Here is a 24,822-nt window from a genome sequence, read left to right on the forward strand (position 1 = left end):
AACAACAGCCATATATAATGTTATATTCATAAAGTAGCAGAAAGCATTTTAAAAACTAAGCCAACACAATAATAGAGATTATGCTGATAGGGACTGTAATTAGGGGTATGGAGAATAGGCAAAAGGGGACTGGAATTTACTAGAGAAAACTGGCAAAGGAATCAAGGTATTGTTTCCCTCCAGTTATGCTTTTTATAATTTAGTAATTGATACAACAACGTTTCAACAAGTGTTTTGGCAGTCTAAGAGACCATGGTGACTGTTCAGTGAGAGAGGATAAGCTGCTGCTAATTCTGAAGTCATTATTGGCTGGAGCCACAAGCTGTTTAAAAGATGTTTGCTCATTGGTGTGTAAATGTTGTGCTCAGCCATAATCTGCTGAGCTGCACTACACAGAACCCCATGTAAACCTACACTCAATAGACGCACGTACTTTGACTGCAGTTTTACTCATAGTAAGCCTAGCCAGAGCTTTACACAATTAGCAGGCTGTGCAAAAAGTGATACATCTTTATTTAAATCCAAGTTAAGTTACGGAAGCATTGCCTGAGGGTATGGCTCTAGATAAGCTTGTAAGGAGTAAAAGTTCTTTTGAAGATCATTCATTTGAACAACTGGCTTAGGAACTGTTATCATTCAAGGGCATCCAAGATGTGTCAACATAGAATGAATTACTACACAGCCCCACTTGTTATGCAGAGGATGACTTGCATCTCTCTTTCCAAGGCTTCAATATACTGGCAAAAGCTTTTTCTGCCCTATAGTGCCTTTTTTAAGTAGAGTCCAGCTGATGGATTTTCTAACCTAAAAAGCAGAACAAACAAAGCACTGGACAGTATTAGTAACTACTTGGTGATCTGAGTCTAAACAACAAATCGCCTGATCTTGCATTTGTAGCTCATTCATGTGTTTATTATTGAAACAATTTAAAATTGATAAAAGCACCATCTCTATACAGCTAATGAAAACTGTGGTGGAGTATCCATATTTGTTAAAGGCCAAATTACCTCAAGGCAAATTCCCATAGACAAACCAGACATATCAAGATCTAACTCAAGCTCAATAAAACCAACTATCAGATGATAGCATGTTACAGGACCTCTGTGATGACTCACAAAAGACATGTCCAGTTATTAAATAAATTGGATGAAAGTCATATGTGCAAAAAGTATCATTCTGGGAGACTTTAAATGCCCAGTAATAAGCTGCGAGACAGATACCTCAAATGTAGGCTATGCTAAAATATTCTTTGAGTTCATCAACAATTCCCTGGACCCACTAGATTCCAAAAAGTTCTTGACCTCATCCTTACAAATGTGGCAGCTATATGTACAATCCTGCAGGTTTACCCTTCCTCGATCAAGTCTGAACACAAATTATTTATCTTCTCTTTCAAAATCTCTAAATCAGCTGAGGCAAATATCATCATATTCAAATAATTCAAATGTAAAAGCACTTCTATAATAAACTCTCTAAGTTCAAATACAACTGTATGCCCCTAAAAGTAGACACAAGTAGTTGTTGCTCAAATAAATTCTTAGATCAGCTAGAAAACTGTATAAACCTCAGTCCCTACCACAACAGAACAAAAAGGGAGAAGAAAGAGGAAACCATCCCTGTCTCCCCATACATAAATAAATGCTATATTAAAAGAAAAAAAATCTCATTAGAATATATAGCAAAGCAAATGATCCACAGATCAAGGTTAACTTCAAAAGGTTATCTAATGTTTTGAAAAGTACTATCAGGAAAAGCTTTCCATGAACTTAGATTAATATTGGAAGCTACATATAATTACAAATCTTTCTTTGCCTACACCAGTAAGTTACAAAATATCACCCAACATTGCTCTGAACTCCTCAGAATGGCACTGCCTACTCTGATTTAGTAGATATTGCAACTATATTGGCAGACAAATTCAGTGCTAACTTCACTCCAGAGACCTAAAGCCTTTTATGATCACAAAAGAGCACTTGTTCTTAAAACATGTCCTCTCTGCCTCCTGGCTGTGTCCTTGCTACTCATCTGGGGCATAGTATCTCCTAACATTCTTCATCACCGTCTTATACCTCCTTTTAAAGCACTAAAATCACTTAATCTGCTTATCCCCTTCTAATACCTCACTTTATTGTACTTCTTAAACTACTATACCTACTTCTAATAAGCACAACCAAATTACTATTGTATCACTACAGTTTACTATCAAAAGCACAAAAATCACTTATGCGAACGGTGATTTCCACAACAAATAACGTTGACTCATACATATTAAGTAGGTTGTATGGTCGACACAACAATCAACAAATTCTGTCGACCATAGTTTTTAAATCCCCCATTCACAGCAATGCTGTGAATCCCTGCCCTGTGTACATCCTTCTAAACGGACATACACATGAACTTCGACATTCTGACTGTCGCTCCTACCATGGTCGAGGAGGTGGCTGTCAGACATGTCAGTGTCGACCTTTTGACTGTAAACCCATCACTACTTCTCTGTTAACACTGAAACTTTCTTATCCTCTCAATACCTCACTCTAATGTATTCCGTAAATTACTCCTATCTATTGTATATACCACTCTTACATCTGTAAAGTCTTAATACAAGACTTGCAAATTTCATGGTTTTGAATATCAATACAAATTGTATTATACTAACTACTATGTTATGTATTCACTGACACTGCATTATAAAATTTGCTATTGTAAACATTGACTGCATTAAATTTGTTATGTTGGAGCTGTCCTTCCTGGGCCTATGCTTAAAAAGGTCACTTGTGCCCACTCAGACTTTCCCAGTAAACAAATGTCAATACATAACTAAAACTCTTAAAAGTATGTTTCAAAACAAAAAAAATACATTTGTGGGACCTGATAACATACCAGGCTGCTTGCTGAACAACATTAAACGTGTGCTGGTGGGCCCACTCCCACAACTATACTGGCTTTGTCCCCAAGGTGTGATGCACAATAGCTGTTACGCCTCTTCACAAGGGTGGCCCCACAATGGACCCCAAGAATTACAGATACATCAGACTGACAATCATCATTTGCAAGGACAATGAATGACCTGATAAAGTAAAATATAAAAATTCTTATCAGACTTGACTCCCAGCAGTTTGATTTTGTTTAGTGTAGAGCCTGTCTCATGAATCTAGCAATTGTTTGAGAAGGTCACACAGTATCAAAAACTTTGCCATCAACTGTAAACTGCGTTTTATACTTGAATCCATATGTAGAAGCTAAAAAAGTGAACTTACACATATTAAAAGATGGTGCACTGAGTAATGGACTAAATGTAAATGCTAAAAAATGCAGTTTTATTGCATTAGAAAAATAAATCTCCTCTCAACAATATAGAAAACACCCTACTCTGAACTGAAGACATCATGACACACTTGGAACATGGGTAGATAACTCCCTCTCCTTTAGACATCATCTTGCTTTAGTGGTCAGGATATTTTTTTGTCTGGCACAGTTGATTACAAATGATATTTCCTTTAGGTCCTAAGAAGTACTGAACCATCTATATTCTGTACTGATCAGGCCCATCATAGGCTACAATGACCCCTTTGGAATATATCTTACTAAACATATCAAGCAGTTAGAGACCCCAACAGTTCCTGACAAAAAAGATTATGGGAATAAAAGATTTGAACTTCCAAGAGAGGCTGGACACTTTGTCCCTGTATTTAATATCCTACAGACTCTTTAGGGATGATCTGGGCCTTGCTTCCAGGCCATTAGGAATTCAGCAGTCCAAGATATCTTATTTATCCACAAGTCAATCAGTCCTATGAACACTGGCATCAGAGACCTGAACCTTCTTTTGCAAATAACCAAATCACTGTGAGCAAACAGATTTGTCATACAATGACTATCCCTTCTCTGGAGAAATCTTTCTCTCCAGATCATGCAGTGTAACATGCTATCTTTCTTTAAGAAAATAAAAATAAGACAATTGAATGAATATTCATAAATTTACTCCAGTTATGACTGCCCTTTTGATCCTCAAAAGGAGGTTGTGTCTAAGGATGGGTATTGACAAAGCATAAATAAGAACTAACCAAAGGTGTTATTAGAACAAGAACTTAGTTCTGATGAAGTCCAGTATTTTGTAGTGGACAAAAGTGTTAAATGTTTTCTATTTATTTTTAATAGATTTCTGATTCATGACTTTTTTGAATTGCTGCGTGTTTTCTACCTACCACATCACCTTTGGTTGGTTCTTAGTTTTGTAGTGATGTGAGATGAATTTCTTTGTGACAAAGCATAAATGGCCACATGGCCAGTTGTCTTGTACATTCTATGAATATATGAAAGAAAAGTGTACCAAACGTGAGAGAGAAACATGGTGAAATGGAAAAACAAGTTTGTGGAAAAATGAGGACGTTAATATTATAGGACAAAAGTAATTTAACCAAACCAAATGAAATGAGTATATTTACACATTAATGAAAGCTAGAACTATGTGGTGTAGTGTTGCAGAAAATAGAACAAAATGATGCATTAGTGATCTGGTCCTGGACATTAGCCACGGTGTCTTCTTATGCAAGAGCACAGAAAAGAGGTGTGATCATGCTAGTTCTCCAAGGGTATCTTCTTTGATTAGAAAGCACTACAGCAGGAGTCCTCATTGTTTCTAATAGTGATGGGCTGCAGTACTTGGGTGTTAGATTAGTGACATCAGTGTATACATTCTACCACATGTAATGCAAACAGAATAAGTGAACTGACTGCACGTTGAAGAGATACTATAGATTACGTGGAGAAGAGAATGTAGTTATTAGCAGTGCTGTACATCGGTACGAGGGCGTCGTCTGATGACATATGTCCCAAGAGTGAGGTGATATGTAGTGATGTATATGATGACAATTGTACTTACCTCTGTGTCTGATATTAAGGTATGCTAGCAGCAGTGTACATAGCAATAAAGGGGGCACCAGACAGTGTCTTGCACAGACAAAATGTATCTGTATAAAATGGCTGAACACATACATTTAGTAAATAAAATCAAAACGTACCTTATCAAGTTCTGTACTAGCACCTTATCATGCTTTGATGTACCTTATCAAGTTCTGTACTAGCACCTTATCATGCTTTGATGTACCTTATCAAGCTCTGTACTAGCACCTTATCATGCTTTGATGTACCTTATCAAGTTCTGTACTAGCACCTTATCATGCTTTGATGTACCTTATCAAGTTCTGTACTAGCGCCTTATCATGCTTTGATGTACCTTATCAAGTTCTGTACTAGCACCTTATCATGCTTTGATGTACCTTATCAAGCTCTGTACTAGCACCTTATCATGCTTTGATGTACCTTATCAAGTTCTGTACTAGCACCTTATCATGCTTTGATGTACCTTATCAAGTTCTGTACTAGCACCTTATCATGCTTTGATGTACCTTATCAAGTTCTGTACTAGCACCTTATCATGCTTTGATGTACCTTATCAAGTTCTGTACTAGCACCTTATCATGCTTTGATGTACCTTATCAAGTTCTGTACTAGCGCCTTATCATGCTTTGATGTACCTTATCAAGTTCTGTACTAGCGCCTTATCATGCTTTGATGTACCTTATCAAGTTCTGTACTAGCACCTTATCATGCTTTGATGTACCTTATCAAGTTCTGTACTAGCACCTTATCATGCTTTGATGTACCTTATCAAGTTCTGTACTAGCGCCTTATCATGCTTTGATGTACCTTATCAAGTTCTGTACTAGCGCCTTATCATGCTTTGATGTACCTTATCAAGTTCTGTACTAGCGCCTTATCATGCTTTGATGTACCTTATCAAGTTCTGTACTAGCGCCTTATCATGCTTTGATGTACCTTATCAAGTTCTGTACTAGCGCCTTATGATGCTTTGATGTACCTTATGAAGTTCTGTACTAGCACTTTATCATGCTTTGATGTACCCTATCAAGTTCTGTATTAGCACCTTATCATGCTTTGATGGAATGGAATGCGCTCAGGACGCTACGTTCCTGCATGGAGAAGAATTTGAAGTTTCTTGTCAGTTTTTTTTTGACTGAAGCATTTAAGGATTAGTGCAAAGAATAAATGAAGATGAATGTAACTGCAACTGAGAATAAGTAGAAAATACTATAATATAATGTGAGGAGTGCATGCTTATAAAAAGTAGAGATTTAATGTTGTATTGCCGAAAGGTAATGTTGAATAAGATATATGGAGGGGCACAGGGTTCTAGTATGGGCCTACGAAAACCAAGTAGTTATATTCCCCCATTTTCACCAGCACTGAATTTATTTATTAACAAATGTGAGAGTGATTTGTGTAAGCTCTTGCAAGAGAAAGGGAAAAACTGTTTTTATAATTTAACTAATGAGCAAAGACAGGCCTTAGAGAAACTTAGTAAAAATCAAGATCTGACGATAAGGATGGCAGACAAAGGAGGGGGAGTAGTTGTCTTGGACACTGACTGGTATAACAGGAAGATATCAGAACTGTTATCAGAAAGAGAGGTTTATTATATGTTGAATCCAGTAGAAGTTAAGAACATCATAGGTAAGGTACATGCACGTGTAGAATGGCTATTTGCTAACATGTACATAACACAGGATCTTAAAGACTTTTTTCATGTAGATAAACCAGTCATTCCAGTGTTCAAGGCTCTACCCAAAGTACACAAGTCACTGATTGACCCACCCCTTAGACCTATAGTGTCGGGTAGGGGCTGGGTCACTGAGAATTTATCTATATGGCTGGAATGCACACTTAGACCCTATGTTGATCTCATGGATAATGTTTTGAAGGATACTGCACACTTCCTGAAGATTTTGGGTGAGATGAATAGGGAAGGTGGTCAGGAAGGGATCATGTTAGTAAGTTTAGATGTACATAGTTTATTCACAGTGATAGGTAATGAGTATGGTATAGTGGCCTGTGTAGGGATTCTGAAGGACATGGGTGTTGCAGAGAGAGAACTTTTACTCATAGAGGAGTCATTGAAATTAGTTCTGGAGAACAATGTTTTCTTGAGCAATGGCACAATGTATAGGCAAGCACAGGGGGTAGCCATGGGAACCCCCTGTGCTAATTCCTATGCTAATTTAGTTCTCTCTTATTGGGAAAAACAACATGTTTTAAATAACAGTGACTGGAATCAACACATAGGGGTCTACCTACGATTTGTGGATGACATCTTTATTGCTTGGAAGGGAGGTGAACAAAGGCTGACCTCCTTTGTGGAATTTTTGCATTCCACTACTTCTTTCCTGAGATTTGATATAAAGAGCTCGTATGTGGCCCTGGACTTTTTAGATGTTACCATTGAACTTACATCTGAAGGTTTTAGTTCTAAACTATTCAGAAAAGAGAGTTGGAAGAATTCCTTACTCTCTTTTGATAGTATGCATCCTAGGTTCACTTTTTCCAATATAGTGGAAGGGCAGGTGGGCAGGATATCTAGGCTCAGTTTGATGGATGACCAGTTTGAGAAGGAGGTAGTGAATTTGAAGGAGTGTTTTCAGGATAGGGGATATAGACATGATTTAGTGGAAGCAGCAGCTATAAGAGGCAGAGAGAATAGGAAAGGGAAATATAAGCCATGGCTTAGTATAGACACAAGGTCAGAAAGTATTGACAGCAGTCAAAATGGCTATAATAATAATGATAGGAACAAGGACATGAAACCTAGAGTGACTTTGACCTATGGGAGTAACATTCAAGGGGTATGTGACATCATTAAGAGGAATTGGAATATCATTACAAGTGATAGGAACCTGAATGACATAGTAGGGGAAGTTCCGCAGTTCAGTTATAAGAGGAACAAGAATCTGAAGGATATACTTTGTCGAGATAGGGGCAATAATGATGTCACATACTTACCTAGGTCCCAGGGCACTGTGCCATGTGGTAGTTGTAAGGCCTGTGAATATATAAATAGGGAGACAGTTTTTATATATCCGTCAACAGGGAAGAGTTTTACATTTAGGGGGAAAGCTACCTGTAGGACCACCAATGTGGTATATATGGCAGGATGTACATCATGTCAAGGATATTATGTTGGCAAGACCAACAATATGTTAAAGACCAGGATCCTGCAACATTTAGGCTCCATTAGGAATTGTGATGAGCACAATGCACTATATAATCATGTTAAGGATCACCCAACACATAATTTTAAATTCAGGGTGATTGCTAATGTATTTCTCAATAAGAGAGGTGGTGATATCAGGTTGAAAACAGAGGCTATAGAATCAAAATGGATTTTAGATCTAACAGCCCATGTTAAACCAGGGCTGAATGATATGGTACCCCTGAAACCCACTCTCAAAAATAGGCGTGCTTTTTATTGAATATACATCAGCAGTAATATGTGCCTTTAATTACTAATTGAATTGTTTGAATTAAGACAACCCACAGAAAAGGGCGGGTTTTTTCTGAGTACTGATTGGTGTAAGTATTTTTTAAAAATGTGATGTTTGTAAGAGCACTTTTGTCTGACGAAGGGTTTAGCCCAAAAGCGCTCACTTTGTTTTTACTCTCAGTGTTTTAATAAATATTTATTGTGTTCGTACAGCAGCAGTTCCCAGTGATTTTTTTTACAATTAAGAGACTATAATATCCAATTAATGATGGAATGAGATGCTGATTTGGAAGGATGGACTAACGAGGGAAGTATTTGATCATTGGGAATAGGAATAGGCATCAAAACTGTGCAGCAAAGCTGATTGCTATTGAATGATAAGGAAAAAAGATAGACAAGTATATTGCCACAGTTATGCTAATGATATTGTTGTAGGATGTATAAATAGTTGTTGTCGGTTGATGTCATTACCTTATTAACTTTACAAGCGATACCAAAGATTAAGTTTATAAGCTATTACTGAGCTGGTTCATGTAATGCAGGGTTTGATTGCTGTAGCTTCCATTTGCCTATTGTGAAACTCTTATCCAGACAGTGTTCCCAGGTCTCCCAATAAAATCAAACCTGGGTCCAGTGAGCTTACCCAATTAAAAAATAAAGTAATGCAAATAAATGAAATTACTTGTTAGACATATAAAGTTTGCATTGTTAAAAAGATATGTAATAATACCTGGTGAATTCTCTCCTGACTTCCTGTATTATTTTGAGTAACACCTCTATCAACAAATATTTACATAAGAACACTTTCAAAGGCATGTAGACAGCGGGAAACTTTCATTGTGTCTCTCATACTCATATTATTGCATTCATAACTAACCATTTACATACCTGTCCAGGTGTTGCACCTGAAACCATAAATATTTGTTACAAGGAGTAAGCCTATCTCTGAATATGTTATGCACAAATCCATCTTACAGGCATCTAATTAGTCAGATATAAACATCTTCTAGCACATGTGTGCAGGAAAAAGAGGTAGTCATCTGAGAGTACAGAATACACCTGACTCCACCTTCGTGTTTACCCAGCAGCCAGCACAGCCATGCTTATTTTCTGCGTAGTCCCATCACACTTCAGTAGAGCACTGGCTTGTATGTCCTCACACATCACTGCAGTTTGAAGCATGTATTGTAGTTTCCACTCTCCACCATTATGCTGATAGTGGGGTTCATTACTCATCTGAACTGTGCATATAGCCTACATTACAACAAAGCCTGTAAGAATACAAGTAAATGCTTCAACACTGGAGACCTAACTGAAAACAAGTCAGCTTCAGCCGTAACTCAAACATCTTCCATAAGCTAAATTCTCTGTTTCATAACAGTAGTTGTTACCTTGTTTTGGTGAACACGTAGAATAATATTTCCATATTTTCTGTTTTTTCTAGCACAATTCTGTGAATACTACAACCCACCTGAAGGTTGTGAATGGCATTTCAAACCATGTGGAGCTCCTGGTTTGAAAACCTGTCGAAATCCAAGTGGCAACTACTCACACCAGCTGCCAGGAAGAGAAGGTACTTTAAACAGAGGGTGGTTATGAAAAACTGCCAAATAAGCATAAATGCTTTTCTATTTTAACATATATTTTTAAATCTATTCACTTTCCTTGCATATCTGCTCTAGTCATCTACAGTTTTCAAAAGAGAAAACATGAGCTCTCTACGTTGAACTGTTTGTGGTTACATGTCCAGTTATAATACTATGTTTTACTTCTACTGTACTTTTCTCAAACTTTTGAATGCCCCAACATGGGTCAGGTTTTTTTATAATGGTTAAGGGTTTCATCTCATAGACACAAGGTACAAGGTTTGATTCTGAACTTAGGTTAATGGCTAGACTTAAAATGGCCCATCAGGGCAGTTAACCTAGTGTTCACCTATAAACCAACATGGTCATTGCCAATTAGATTACAGAGGCCAATGACTTTTCAGCTGTTGGCACTGGGCTATGTCATTCCAATTTTTTCACTTCAAGGGAAGATGGACCAAAGAATAGAAAAGTAGCTAATCAAATGTTACTTTATTGTGCATTCTGCGCAGAATTAAAGGAGCAAATAAAAATAAGTGAACAACAGGCATTTCTGTTGATAGAAATCAATTATAAATTATTAGGCTTTTGCCGGTAATGATAGAACTGGATTATTAATATTTTTTTAAGAAAGAAACACATATAAATTATAGGCAATGGAGTCCAAGTAACATTCATGCTGTTTGTCTTTTCATCATATGTTCATTTGGAACTACAGTTTTTATTTCAAGTAACTGCTATGCATATAATTAACTAAAACTAAGATTTTATGATTATATTGAAAGAGAAATAAAGACATATCTAACAGGTAATAGCTGTTTCTCCTAATAAGCCTGCTATTATCTCTATCTTCTGTTAACAGCAGGCAAAGAATGATACAAGATTATAGGTCCACATAAACAAGTCATGCTTGACATTTTAAAGGTTATAAAATCAGTATTAGGTCACGTAGGTTCTTAAAGAACTGTAAGTGGGTCACCTGCTGCCGTGTGCAATTTCCTGAACTAGTTCCTCAACTCAAAGTTGAATACCAAAAAAAAAATGTCTTCTGCTCTGTAACTACAACAAGCAGCTAAGCAGCTTCAGTTAAGTCAGTACACAGCCATGGCCAAAAATCCAGTAAATTCATTCAGTTATGAAGCTGCAATACCCTCACAGCTTCGTGAATTAATACTGGTACTAAATTCACACAATATCAACACTTGCCGATCATATCCTCTAGAACCTTCTACAACAACCAAATAAAATATGCACCATCTTTATCCACTTGATTGTCTTCATGTAATTCTCCAGTGTTACAGTAGTACCACCTTTTCCCATGTGAGGTCTGATCTGTCTTCTGTCCTTCCTCTCACTCCTTCCTTGTGGATCGGTAACAACTATATGGTACTCCTTCATCTATGTCTCATTTATCACCAGTTCTCTTTCCAAAATTGTATTGCAGATTTCCCATTTTACAAAAAAGGATTCTCCTTTTTTCATTTTCTTCTGATTTCCTTCATCATTGCTATAACGTCTAGCAGATTTGGCTTTCCCATTTCTTCCATTTCTTTGTAATGGCCTTAATAGCCACTATCATTAGTAATAAGACCAGATGTTTTTAGTGTCCCTTAAACCTTTGCTCGGGTCCCAATGCAGCAAAAAAAAAAAAAAAAGATCTCTGATGTTATTTTCTCATCTGCACTTCCTTGTTTTTAGATTAACTAGGATAAGCTCCCTTAAAATCTTCTAGGCCTTTACACTCCTAGAACATGTGTAGTGATCTACCCAGCTCTCCCTCTGTACACCTCCAACATGTTGCTTTAAGGAAGTGCGTATTTTGTTCAGACAGGATGATGTAAAGAACACTTATGAAGGCACTTTCTGGTGAATACACAGAACTTTGTTGCTTTTGTAGCTATTCTTGGTGCAACATAAACTTCCTCCCATTGTTTTTCTGTTAAGTCAGTACCTATCTGTTTTCTCCATTGCCGCCTCAGTTTATCAGCCTGAGCTCTCAGCCTGTCCAGTAGAATCCTTGGCCCGTTCCCCAGTACCTTTTGATTCGATGCATTTACCAACATTTCAATTAACTCTTCTTCATCTCCTTCTCTGACTTAATACTGTTCTAAGGTCCTGTAAAACTATGCATCCCTTCTTCTCATGTTAAAGTTTTCCTCCGTTTCTTAATTGTTCCTACAATCTAGACTCCTTTTTACTTTTGCTGTCTTCTTTAACTCTCCTTGTTCGCCCTCACCTCCCTGTTTTATCACCTTGTCCTTTCAGAAACAGATCCTCTGCCTCATATATATATATATATATATATATATATATATATATATATATATATTTAACCTGTTTGCCTCTATCTGTTTGCAAGTTTTGGTTCCATACTCCTATCACCTCCCATTATTCTATCACTCTCCCTGAATCATTACAATCTCTTCATTTTGGATAATACTTGGAGTTTTGTAAAATATATGCCAAGCTAATCTGTGAGGCCACAGAATAGATTCCAAATTTATCAGTCCTAGCCCCCCCCCCTACACACACACACACACACACACACACACACACACACACACACACACACACACACACACACACACACACACACACACACACTCTATTGGGAGTAGTAGTGACTCCCTCTCTATTCTACCTATCTTCTCTTCCCTTATGAATTCCTTCATTTCTCTATTGAATCTTTTCCATATTTTTCTCTCGGGGTCTGTGAAGTAAGCCTGTCCTACACTGAGAACCAAGGGAACAAAGAACATTTTACTGCTTTTATCTTGATGCCTGAAGCAATATACATCAGTTTGCAAAGTTTCAACTTAGTCAACATCTTCTTTAGAATCTTCTTCCAAATTCTTTTTCCTGCCCTTTCAATGTCTGATTCCAACCATATCTGTAGGTACGTCATTTCTGGCATTTCGACCAATATTCTAGTATTAAATTAAAGGTGAGTGTATAATTATGGATTATAGGTTGCATCTTATATGCATTTATTTTATACCTCACAATCTTGTCGTATTTCCTAACTATCTTTGGATCCACTACGTAAAGAATTATATCATGAGCAAAGAATGTGATTTTTTGTGTGGTCCCATACCAGTCATACCCTCACAATTGCAATAATTATTGCTTGGGCTGAGGATAGTGGGCACCCCTGTTGTGTTCCTCTGTTTAACTCAAATCTCCTTGACAACCTCCCTGTTACTTTAACCCATGCATTTGCTCCTGTGCAGATATTCTGGACTACTTGAACCCGTCTTCTTGGATTTTCATTTTTGCTCCCTGTTACTTTAACCCGTGCATTTGCTCCTGTGCAGATATTCTGGACTACTTGAACCCGTCTTCCTTGGATTTTCATTTTTGCTCCCTGTTACTTTAACTTGTGATAGACATAGGTGCTAGATCAAGGGTATATTTCCAATTTCTCATCCACTGATCCAGGTTTCTCTTGAACAGGTTTAGGAAAGAGTTCTGCTTCACATGGATGTATTCTAGAGAAGGAGAATTCTCTGAACCACATAGCTGTCCCTGCAACATGTTCTATTTAAGTCGCAAGCAAAGTTTAAATCCCTAAATCAAGTAATTCTGATGGTATTCATTTTGAAGATATGCAAAAGGGTCATCACAGTGCGATCCAAGGATGCCTTGTATGCTGGGCATAGGTCACCTCTCTACAATCTGTAAGAAGCAGAGTATAGCAACAGGGCTTTGAGGTGAGATGCACAGAACATGATGGTTATGCTCTGTATTCTTTTTGAGGACCCTCTGTGGATGTTCCAGTTGTTACATGTGCCTGGTCAGGACAATATTGAAGCGGAGTTGCACTGCCTGATGAGTGTCAAATACAGTAGAAAGATGACTTTCTTGGACTTACATGCTGTGCCCTTGGTTATAAGTTGAGTGATTTTAAGTGCCTCAGCATATGTTGGCCAATGTGTTGGTCAGTACTATGTGAGGTGGATGTAACACTTACATAAATGTCAACCTGACTGTTATTTTCTAAATACTTCTGTATTAGTGTCTTGCCTCCAGTGACCCTGTGTAATTACATCCGTCACATACTGTTTCCATTTCTCTCAGAATTAACTGGCTGTCAGTGAACATGAGACAGTTCTTACATTGTGTCAGGATGCCCATTATCGGCCAAGTGGTTAAAAAAGGAAAGTATATTAAGAAAAGAATCGCCTGAGTTGGCATAATGGTTAAGGTGTTCTCCTTACAGACACAAGGTGCAGGGTTCAGTTCTCACATGGGGTAATTGTCTAGGCTCAAAATGGCCCACAGAGGCAGTTAGCCTAGTACTAGCGTATGAACCTGTAAAATGTTTTTAATTTTGCACTCCTCTTATTATCATTAATGGCCTTTAGATCACTTCCCCTCCACAACATATGCTTTCTCTTCCCACTATTTCTGTATGTATGTGAGTGCATGTGTGTGTGTGTGTGTGTGTGTGTGTGTGTGTGTGTGTGTGTGTTTATATGTACATATATATATATATATATATATATATATATATATATATATATATATCTACACACACACACACACACACACACACACACACACACACACACACACACACACATCAGTAACATCCCTGTATTCTTCCCTTATAAGACCCAGTAGCATTGAGTACAACACCCCTTTCGGCATGTACCTCACAAAGCACATGCAGCAGCTGGAGAGACCACAGAGGTTCCTCACCAGGGGAATCCAGGACCTCAAACATCTACCCTACACAGATAGGCTAAAGGCCCAGTTCCTCTACTCAGTCTCATACAGACTCCTCAGAGGTAACCTCTGTCTTGCCTGCAGAGCAATCCTGGACCCAGCTTTGATGGGACTGCTGCATATCTGCAAGTCGAGCTCGACATGAGTAACCCGCACATACGACATCAACCAGGTCTGTAACATCAATGGGAATGGTTGGCGGGACAGATTTGTGTCCCACAGACTCTCCCTTGTGTGGAATAGACTCGCTCTCCACATCAAGTAGAGTAGATCATTATCCCTTTTTAAGCGCAACCTGGATAACTGGATGGGGAAAAGAAAATACACCCCTGGGATTCCACATGTCCCTGCTGGACAGGGACATTGAGTGCTGACTTGTCGGAACATGGGCTAAATTCTTGGGTATACTTGTAAGGGCCTCAGGGCCAATAGCCTAGCAACCTCCTATGATCCTATGTGTGTGTGTGGTTGCATATATATATATATAGGTACATAGGTTCATAGGTTAGTACTAGGCTATCGGCCTTAGGGCCTATACAAACCTAGCCATAACAATTCCCTGGCTATTTCTTCCCACACTATATACTTCTCTGGACCCCTGTCTAGCAGGGCGACATGGAAACAGATGATCCGTTGTGGTGCTGTCACACTGTCGCACATATATGTGTGTGTGTGTGTGTGTGTGTGTGTGTGTGTGTGTGTGTGTGTGTGTGTGTGTGTGTGTGTGTGTGTGTATACGTGTGTGTGTGTATACGTGTGTGTGTGCATGCATGTGTGTGTGTGTGTGTGTGTGTGTGTGTGTGTGTGTGTGTGTGTGTGTGTGTGTGTGTGTGTGTGTGTGTGTGTGTGTGTGTGTGTGTGTGTGTGTGTGTGTGTATCTATAGCTACAGCGGATCATATGTTTCCATTTCTTCCTGTCCTCTGCATCTTCCTCCGTCACACCAACCACCTGCATGTCCTCTCTCACCACATCCATAAGCCTTATCTCAGGCCTTCCTCTTTCCCTGTTACCTGGAAGCTTCATCCTTAGCATCTTTTTCCCAATATACTCTGCATCCCTCCTCAGCACATGTCCAAACCAACATAATCTTGCCTCTCTGGCTTTGTCTCCAAACCTTCCAACTTGGGCTGACCCTCTATTATACTTATTCCTAATCCTGTCTACCCTTGTCACACCCAGTGCAAATCTTAACATCTTTAACTCTGCCACATCCAGCTTTGACTCCTGCCTTTTTGTCAATGCCACTGTCTCCAACCCATATAAAATAGCTGGTCTCTCTACCTTCTTGTAGACCTTCCCTTTCACTCTTACTAGTACTCGTCTGTCACAAATCAGTCCTGACACTCTTCTCCACCCACTCCATCCTGCCTGTACTCTCTTCTTCACCTCTCTTCCACACTCACCATTACTCTGAACTGTTGGTCCCAAGTATTTAAACTCATCCACCTTCGCCACCTCTACTCCCTGCATCCTCACCATTACTCTATCCTCCCTCTCATTCACACACATATTTTCTGTCTTAGTCCTTCTGACCTTCATTCCTCTTCTCCCTAGAGCATATATCCACCTCTCCAGGGTCTCCACCACCTGTTCCCTACTCTCACTACAGATCACAATGTCATCTACAAACATCATAGTCCACGGGACTCCTGTCTGATCTCGTCTGTCAACCTATCCATCACGATTGCAAATAATAAAGGGCTCAGAGCTGATCCTTGATGTAATCCCTAAATGCATCCATCAGTCCCACCGCAGACCTCACCACTGTCACACTATCCTTGTACATATCCTGTACCACTCTTACATACTTCTCTGATACTCCCGACTTCCTCATACAATACCACAACTCCTCTCTAGGCACCGTGTCATATGCTTTCTCTAAGTCCACAAAGACACAATGCATCTCCTTCTGACCTTCTCTGTATTTCTCCATCAACACTCTCAGAGCAAACATCGCATTTCTAGTGCTCTTTCCTGGCATGAAACCATACTGTTGATCACTAATCATCACCTCCGTTCTTAACCTAGCTTCCACTACTCTTTCCCATAACTTCATGCTGTGACTGATCAGTTTAATCCCTCTGTAGTTACTACAGCTCTGCACATCACCCTTATTCTTAAAAATTAGTACCAAAACACTTTTTCTCCATTCCTCAGTCATCCTCTCACTTTCCAAGGTTTCACTGAACAATCGAGTTAAAAACTCCACGGCCATTTCACCTAAACACCTCCATGCTTCCACAGGTATGTCATCTGGACCAACAGCCTTGCCATTCTTCATCCTCTTTATAGCTATCCTTACTTCCTCCTTGATAATTCACTGCACTTCATGATTCATTATCCGCACATCATCCAACGTTCTCTCTCTCTCATTCTCTTCATTCATCAGCCCCTCAAAGTATTCTTTCCATCTGCTCAACACACTCTCCTCACTTGTGAGTATGTTTCCCTCATTATCCTTTATCACCTGTACCTACACTAAACCTTACATACACAACTATCTATGCACTAGCCTTAACCCAAACCCTAACCCTAAGGTCCGTCACTATCGCACACTGATCTAACCCGCGCCCTAACCCTAACTCAATTAACCCTCCTCTAACCCTAAAGTCTGTCACTATCGCACACTTACCTTACCCGTACCCTGACCCTAACGTCCGTCACTATCACACACTTACCTTAACATGGTGCTCTCAACGTCGGGATTTTCTAGTCGGTCATCTCCGTTGTCGATCTTCCGGTGTCGGTTATCTCGTTGTCGGCGTTGTCAGTGTTCGGTGTTTTCAGGTAGACCCATATATATATATATATATATATATATATATATATATATATATATATATATATATATGTGTGTGTGTGTATATATATATATATATATATATATATATATATATATATATATATATATATATATATATATATATATATGTGTGTGTGTGTGTGTATGTATATATATATATATATATATATATATATATATATATATATATATATATGTGTGTGTGTGTGTGTGTGTCTGTGTGTGTGTATATATATATATATATATATATATATATATATATATATATATATATATATATATTTATATGTGTGTGTGTGTGTGTGTGTGTGTGTGTGTGTATTTTGCTTGTATCCTCCTTTCGTCTCTCGTTTTCTTCCTTTCTTCTATATTACCTTTGCATTTCAATTTTCATTAAAGGAATATATTGGTCTTTGTTCTGCTGTCTGCAGTTTTCTCAAAGACACATACCATATCATTCATATTTTTGACTAAAAAGCTGCTTGTTTATTTACTGAACAAAAAATCTGCTGCAGAAATACATGATTAAAAGAATGCTTTGCACTTTAGGCTGTTACCCAGACTGCCCAGCTGACAGACCATTCTTTGAAGAAGAGACAATGAAGTGTGTCTCTCAGGAGCAATGTGGCTGCTACGACATGGATGGAAGGCATTACAATACTGGGGATATGGTGCCCTCAGAAGACAACTGTAAATCCTGGTAATTATTAAATTATGAAGAAAGCTGATGATATACTGAGAAATCCTCCAATTTCTTAAGGTGATGCGAAGCACTGCTTCTGCTACAATTTTTGCTTCTGATATGGTAGCATCACATAAGTATTTTAAGCCTTCTTTGCAGAAATACCTGTAATATTTATCTGATTTTATATACTGACTCAATGATAACTCCTTAATTTACTTGAAACATTACTTCCTGAAATGGAACACATACTAGTGAGCATCCCAATTCTGTCCTGATTTATGAGCCTTTTTCCAAAAAATCAGATTAAAAAAGTGTTAGAAGCTGATCAGTAGAAGATACCTTATTAATATTAAATATTATTACAGTGTAGAAACTGCTGTGTTTTACTAATGGGCAATACATTCAAAGTCTTTCCATATATAATTTATTATAATTCAGACTCTCTAGAATTTTATTTTATGTACGTTTTCATAATTTTCCATATCTTGCTAACAGTACAAGCCAGACAGTATTAGCAGTACTTTAGTTGAGCTATACAAGACTCCCTTTCTGAAGGCTTCCTTTTAGACATATTTGCAGAAATAAGAAAATGCTGATTATTGATGCCACAATACCAACAAAAAATGATTGACTTCAACAATTGGCTTAGTTTCTGGTGTCTTTCCAAGAGAATCCAGTATCTGCCTGGCTGAGGTGGCATGGTTGACAAGCCTCGATGCTTTGGCAGAGATGGCCTCCACCTGCCACCCCCCTGGGGTTCCGGATCTTGGCCAAGGCTCTTACCTCTCCCATTGTGCCTTTTTTAAGGCTATGTCCCAAAGACAAATCTTCCAACATGAAAGATCTGTCAAAAAGCAAATTGAAGGTCATGTTGTTCAATGCTAGGAGCCTTAATCTGAAAATGCACTCACTGGGGGCTGTCTTCACACTGGAAGATGCCGATGTCTGTGCAGTCATGGAAGCTTGGTTCAGGGCTGCAGAAAGCACCCCTGCCTTACCAGGCTATGCCTCATTCCACACTTTCCGACCCCAAAATGAGGTTAGAAAGACTAAGGGTGGTGGAGTCTCTACCTTCATTAAAGACAGCCACACCTCCAAATTGGTTTACCAGCATAATGCACTGGAATTACTGCAGGTGCAACTGACAGCTGGCAAGACACCCATCCAAGTTATAGCCAGTTATAGACCCCCATCCATGTCTCAGGACACCCACTCCTCCTACCTGGACCTACTTGACTCTATCAAGATACCCCCTAGCACCTTGATCCTTGATGATTTCAACTACCCTACCATAGACTGGGTGAACTATTCTTGCACTAATGCACTCAACCAATGATTCCTTGACTTCATCAGCTCTAACACACTAGAACAGGTCTCTTCCCCCACAAGAGGAGATAACATACTGGACTTGGTTCTCACCAAAATGGGGGTGACCACTGCCCCACTCCCATAGTATTTTCTTCCTTGGTGAGATCAGATCATCAGTCTGTCTCATTCGAAGTTTCTATCCCACCCAACCCCTCCCCAGTCATAACCAGGCTAAAAAACTTCTCAAAAGCTGACTATACCCTCCTAAGGGAGGGTATCAGCAGCTTCACACCACTGCCTCCCTCAGAGGATGCAGACAATTACGCTGAACAGTACGCCAGTGCAGCACACAAGCAACTGTACAACCGCATGGACTCAGCCGTACCCAACAGATATAAAACCTGCTCCTGAAGGAAACACAGACCGGTCTGGTGGACATCCTCTATCAACATGCTTTACAAAAAAAGGAAAAACTGTCATCCAAGGGTAAAAAGGAACAAATCCCAAATTGGAAAATCTCCCTGTTCTGCCTCAACAAGCAAATTAGATCACTAGTGAAAAACTCCAAAGCCAGTTATGAGTTGAAACTAGCCTCTGAAACAAAGGGAAACCACAAGTCCTTCTTCAGTTACATTAGGAACTTCCATGGCAAAGCCAAGTTTGTTTCGAACTAGTACTTAATGGTACTACTTACACTGATCCTGCTGACTTAGCCAACCTGCTGGCTGATAGGTTCAGTGCAAACTTCACCCCCTTATCGCCCCCCCAAAGGCCCAGTCAACATCCCCAATACTTCTCCCACACTTCACATCTCCATAGCTCAAGTGTTAAAGGCCATGTCCAAGGCAATGAGCACAGCTTCCATGGGACCTGATAATATCCCAGGCTGTATTCTGCACCATCTCCAGCAAGAATTAGCTTCGCCATTGAGCACCCTATTCAACCACAACCTAATTACAGGCTTCATTCTAGCAGAGTGGAGAACCACCATTGTCATCCCCTTGCACAAAGGTAGTGCCACTACTGACCTGGGAAACTATTGCCCCATCAGCTTGACAAGTCTGATCTGTAAAGCCATGGAGCATATTATTATGGATCTCATAAACAAGGACATAGGCAATCTCCAAACACTCGACCCCACCCAATTCGGATTTGTTAGGGGCAGTTCTTGCCTTTTGAACCTAGTTGACTTCTTTGAGACTGCCACCAAGGCCCTGAATGAGGGAAAGTCAGTACACACAGCTTACCTTGACCTGGTCAAGGCCTTTGACACAATTCCCTACTCAGGCATCATCAAAAAGCTAAAGCAACTTGGTGTTAATCCCTATCTTGTCAGATGGGTGGCCAACTGGCACACAGATAGGACCCACAAGGTCAAAATAGGTGCCACCACCTCCAACAGCAGACCTATCAATAGTGGTGTTCCCAAGGGATCTATCCTGGGACCCCTACTGTTTGGCATCTACTTTTCAGAGGTTCAGGCAAAGACAAAGAGCCTCTGGCTAAACAAGTTTGTGGATGACTGTAAGTTGGGTGCTGTCACTGACTTCCCAAATGACTTTAACATACTGCAAGAGGGTCTCACAGCTACAAATAACTGGTGCCAAAGCCATGGCCTTAAGTTAAATGCAAAAAATGTATTATCATACCATTCAGCAAAAATATAGCCCCTACTGATTACCACATCAACGACAACTCCCTAAGCACACAACTTGTGGTGAGAGACCTGGGTACTCAGGTTGACAACAATCTCACATTCAACCATCATGTGGCAGCAGTGGTCAGAAAAGCCTTTTACGTGGTTCATAGAAAAAAGCAGGTTATTACCTCTTTGTTCTCCTCCCTCATTAGACCCATAATTGAGTATAACGCACCCGTTTCGTATGTACCTCTCCAAACACCTGCACCATCTGGAAAGGCCACAGAAATACCTCACAAAGAGAATCCATGGCCTCCAACACCTGTCCTATGTGGACAGGCTCAAATCACTATAACTTTACTTGGTATCATACAGATCGCTCAGATGTGATCTGTCTCACCTACAAGGCAATATTGGACCCTGCCCTACTTGAGATGCTCCATATCTATAATTCTAACTCCTCGCACATTACCGACTCGCTAGGCCTAAATCTAATATGTGACATCAACAAAACCTGCTGCAGAAACAGGTTTGTCTTCCAGAGGCTGCACCATCTCTGGAATAGACTTCCCATATATGTCAAAAAGAGTACCTCGCTGACCCTCTTCAAGCGCATCCTTGATGAGTGGATGGGAAACCACAAATTTGTCCTAGGGGCTCCACCTTTGTCCCTCATTGACAGGGGTAACAGGTGCTGACTGAGGTTTCTTTTTTGGGGATAAACTACTGGCTAGGCTTGTAAGGGCCCCAGGACCATTAGCCTAGTAACCTGCTATGATCTTATGATTAATTATCTAAACAATATTCAATATCACACAACCTGCACACATTGCTATACAAGACCAGTAACAGTTTACTCTGCTTTGTAAGTTGCATGGTTTAAACAAAGGAGGTATAACATTGTAAAATGCTGCTCAGTATCAAATCACTAATAAACAACTAACAGCCTCTCCATGGTAATGAATTGTACGTGGATAGTAGTTGTATTTTCTTCTTCTCCCACTTAAACACGTTACGTTACTCAGCATCACATAACTTAGTTATGAAAATATAAATGAAGATATGAAAAAAGGAACAACTGACAAAGAATTCATTTATTTATTTTATTTTACATTTGTTGACTGGGCTAGTCTAACTGGATATATGTCCATTTTCAGTAGAGGCCCCGGGAGATAAGATCCGAGGAAACAAACAAAATCACATATACAAAAATTAATGTATACAATGCACATTGCAGGTACAGTACAGAGAATAATCAAAGAGGTCATTCGTTCATAACATAGTGCAAAATATACAGATACAATTAGTACAATACAAAATGTAGTTGCAATACATCATAAAGAAAAAGATGGCAGCTGAATTATACAATATATTAGTATACAAGTAGTCATAAAGAACAAGTAGGAGCTGGAATTATACAATATATTAGTAAAAGTAGTCTCCTTAATGAGATTCTGAAGATGTAAGTAATAGTATAGAAGGACAATGTAAGTTGTTATTAAGAAAAGGAACTTGATTATTGAGAAGAGGAGGGTAGGTTGAACCAAGTAAGAAGAGCTAGTTGATCAGTCAGGTTTAGTACAGGGGCACAACCAGTGTGTTCTGAGGAAAAATTTCAATTTGGTTTTAAACAGTGATATAGAGAGAAGATAGGAAAGTTTGTTAGGAAGAAGGTACCAGGATTTTCCAACAGTATTAGAGAAGAGACAGTCCCCAGCTTTGTTGTTTGATTTACAAATATTTACAAGAAGTTTATGTGATGATCGTAAGGTCTTTAGATTGTTGTAGGGGGTAATGAGGGTAGATAGTATAAGGGTATTGGTAGGTTGGTAAAGAGTTTTATGGGCAATGGTCAGTTGGTGGAATTTAAGCTGATTTTGTAATTCAAGCCATCCTAGCTGCTTTAGATTAAAACAGTGGTGGTTTCTGAAAGGGTTACCTGTAGCAAATCTGGCTATATTATTGTAGGAGTTTTCCATTTTATTAAGGTTGTTTTTAGAGAGATTAGTATATATGGGTGAGGCATAGAGGAGAGTAGAGATTAGATGGGTGTGAGCAATAGTTATTCTAGCTGCAGGAGAGAGGAAGGGTTTGATCCTGTAGAGAGAGCCTAGTTTTCTATTAACAGATTTTAGAGTATTGTTAATATGGGTGTCGAAGTTAAGGTTGTTATTTATGGTGATACCTAGTAGTTTGGTAGTTGAATCTGGGGATATGAGAGTACCATTATTGGATATTACTGTGAAGACTGTTGGGGGGGACTTACAAGTAGGAGTAAAAAGGAGGAGTTTAGTTTTTTGGGGGTTCAGAAGGAGACAGCGCTGTGTAAACCATTGTTCAACTGTGTTAAACACATTTTGGGTAAGGAGTGAAGTTCAGATATAGATGTGGCTGAGCATATAAGTGTGGAATCATCTGCATATTGTATGCATGTAGCTTGGGGGATTGCTAGGTGAAGGTCGTTGATAAATACAGAAAACAGGAGAGGTCCTAATATGGACCCTTGAGGAACACCAGTGTTAACGGGCAGATGGGTAGATAGAATGTTATGCCAAAGTACAGCCTGTTGTCTATTATCTAAGTAGGACTGGAACCATTTTATAGCTAGTGCATCTAGTGACAGTGATTTGAGGATATTTATAAGTCTCTGGTGATTTACCATATCGAATGCCTTAGACAGATCTATAAACAGTGCAGAGGAAAGCATATTGAGGTTACGTTTTTTGTTAATACAGTCAGTAAAGGAAAGGAGGGCAGTAGTAGTGCTGTGGGAAGGTCTGAAACCATGCTGAGAGCTTGAAAGTAAGTTAGTTTGGATTAGGTGGTCTAGCAATTGTCTGTGGATGCATTTTTCCATGATCTTTGCTGAGGGAGAAAGTAGGGCTATGGGACGGTAATTGGAGAGTTCAGTAGAGTTCCCACCCTTGTGAAGGGGGATAATATGGGATACTTTCCAGATTCTAGGGGTGTGTCCTTCACTGATGGTTCTATTGATGAGAATGGAAATGGGATAGGCGATGGATTTGGCTGCCTTTTGTAGATATTCAGCGGGTAGTTGGTCTGCTGAAGGAGTGCACGGTTTCAGTTTTTGGATAAGGGTAAGAATATATGTTGTTGGGACTGGTTGGAAGAGAAATGGAGGGGATGGGTTAGAGTTAGAGTTGGATATAGTTAAGTTCTGAGTAGATAACTGACTGGCAAGAATTTGAATGGCCTCAGTGAAAAAGGTATTAAAGGCATTAGCAGTCTGCTTGGGATTCTCCTGGTCTGTGCCTTGTGGGTTTGGTGTGATGGATTGACCTGGGTGTAATTACTGATTAATACTCTTCCAGAACTTTTGTGGTTTATTATGGTGAGTCTGCTGGAATTGTAGGTATTAGTTTCTTTTGTCAGACAGTATAGCTATATATAGAAGGGTTAACATTTCACCTCAGTGCATCTAAGAAACAATATTAGCTTTATTTTTTCCAATAGTATGTCCCTTTACATGTTACATGTCACTCTGTGAAGGCAACCATCTCTGTTTCATGTCATGATGTCATAAGGAGCTACCTGTGTGAAGTAGAAATGTGAATAACTCTAAATTTAGGAGGTAAACAAAGCAATGTGGTGATATTACAATATATCAGTAATACTTGTAAGGTTTCATTTGTGATCCAAGTCTAGAATCTTAAAGAACTTTGGAAATCAAGTGTGTAAAAATTATGCATATAATATGAATTCCATTATAATGA

The 24,822-nt window shown here is 39.1% G+C and overlaps 1 protein-coding gene across 42 annotated transcripts in view; it reads left to right on the forward strand.

Annotated features, from left to right (window-relative positions):
- The window catches only part of LOC122791684 (mucin-2-like), a 732,148-nt gene that overhangs the window by 533,472 nt on the left and 173,854 nt on the right, over positions 1–24,822 (forward strand). For all 42 annotated transcript variants that reach the window (XM_044059549.1, XM_044059571.1, XM_044059534.1 and 39 more), the window contains 2 exons: positions 9,783–9,911; positions 18,006–18,156. In XM_044059549.1, the coding sequence (XP_043915484.1) occupies positions 9,783–9,911; positions 18,006–18,156 (280 nt within the window). The remainder of the gene's footprint in view (positions 1–9,782; positions 9,912–18,005; positions 18,157–24,822) is intronic.

This window comes from Protopterus annectens, chromosome 17.part0 (genome assembly GCF_019279795.1).
Source record: "Protopterus annectens isolate FY-2018-M chromosome 17.part0, PAN1.0, whole genome shotgun sequence".
NCBI classification, from domain to species: Eukaryota; Metazoa; Chordata; order Ceratodontiformes; family Protopteridae; genus Protopterus; species Protopterus annectens.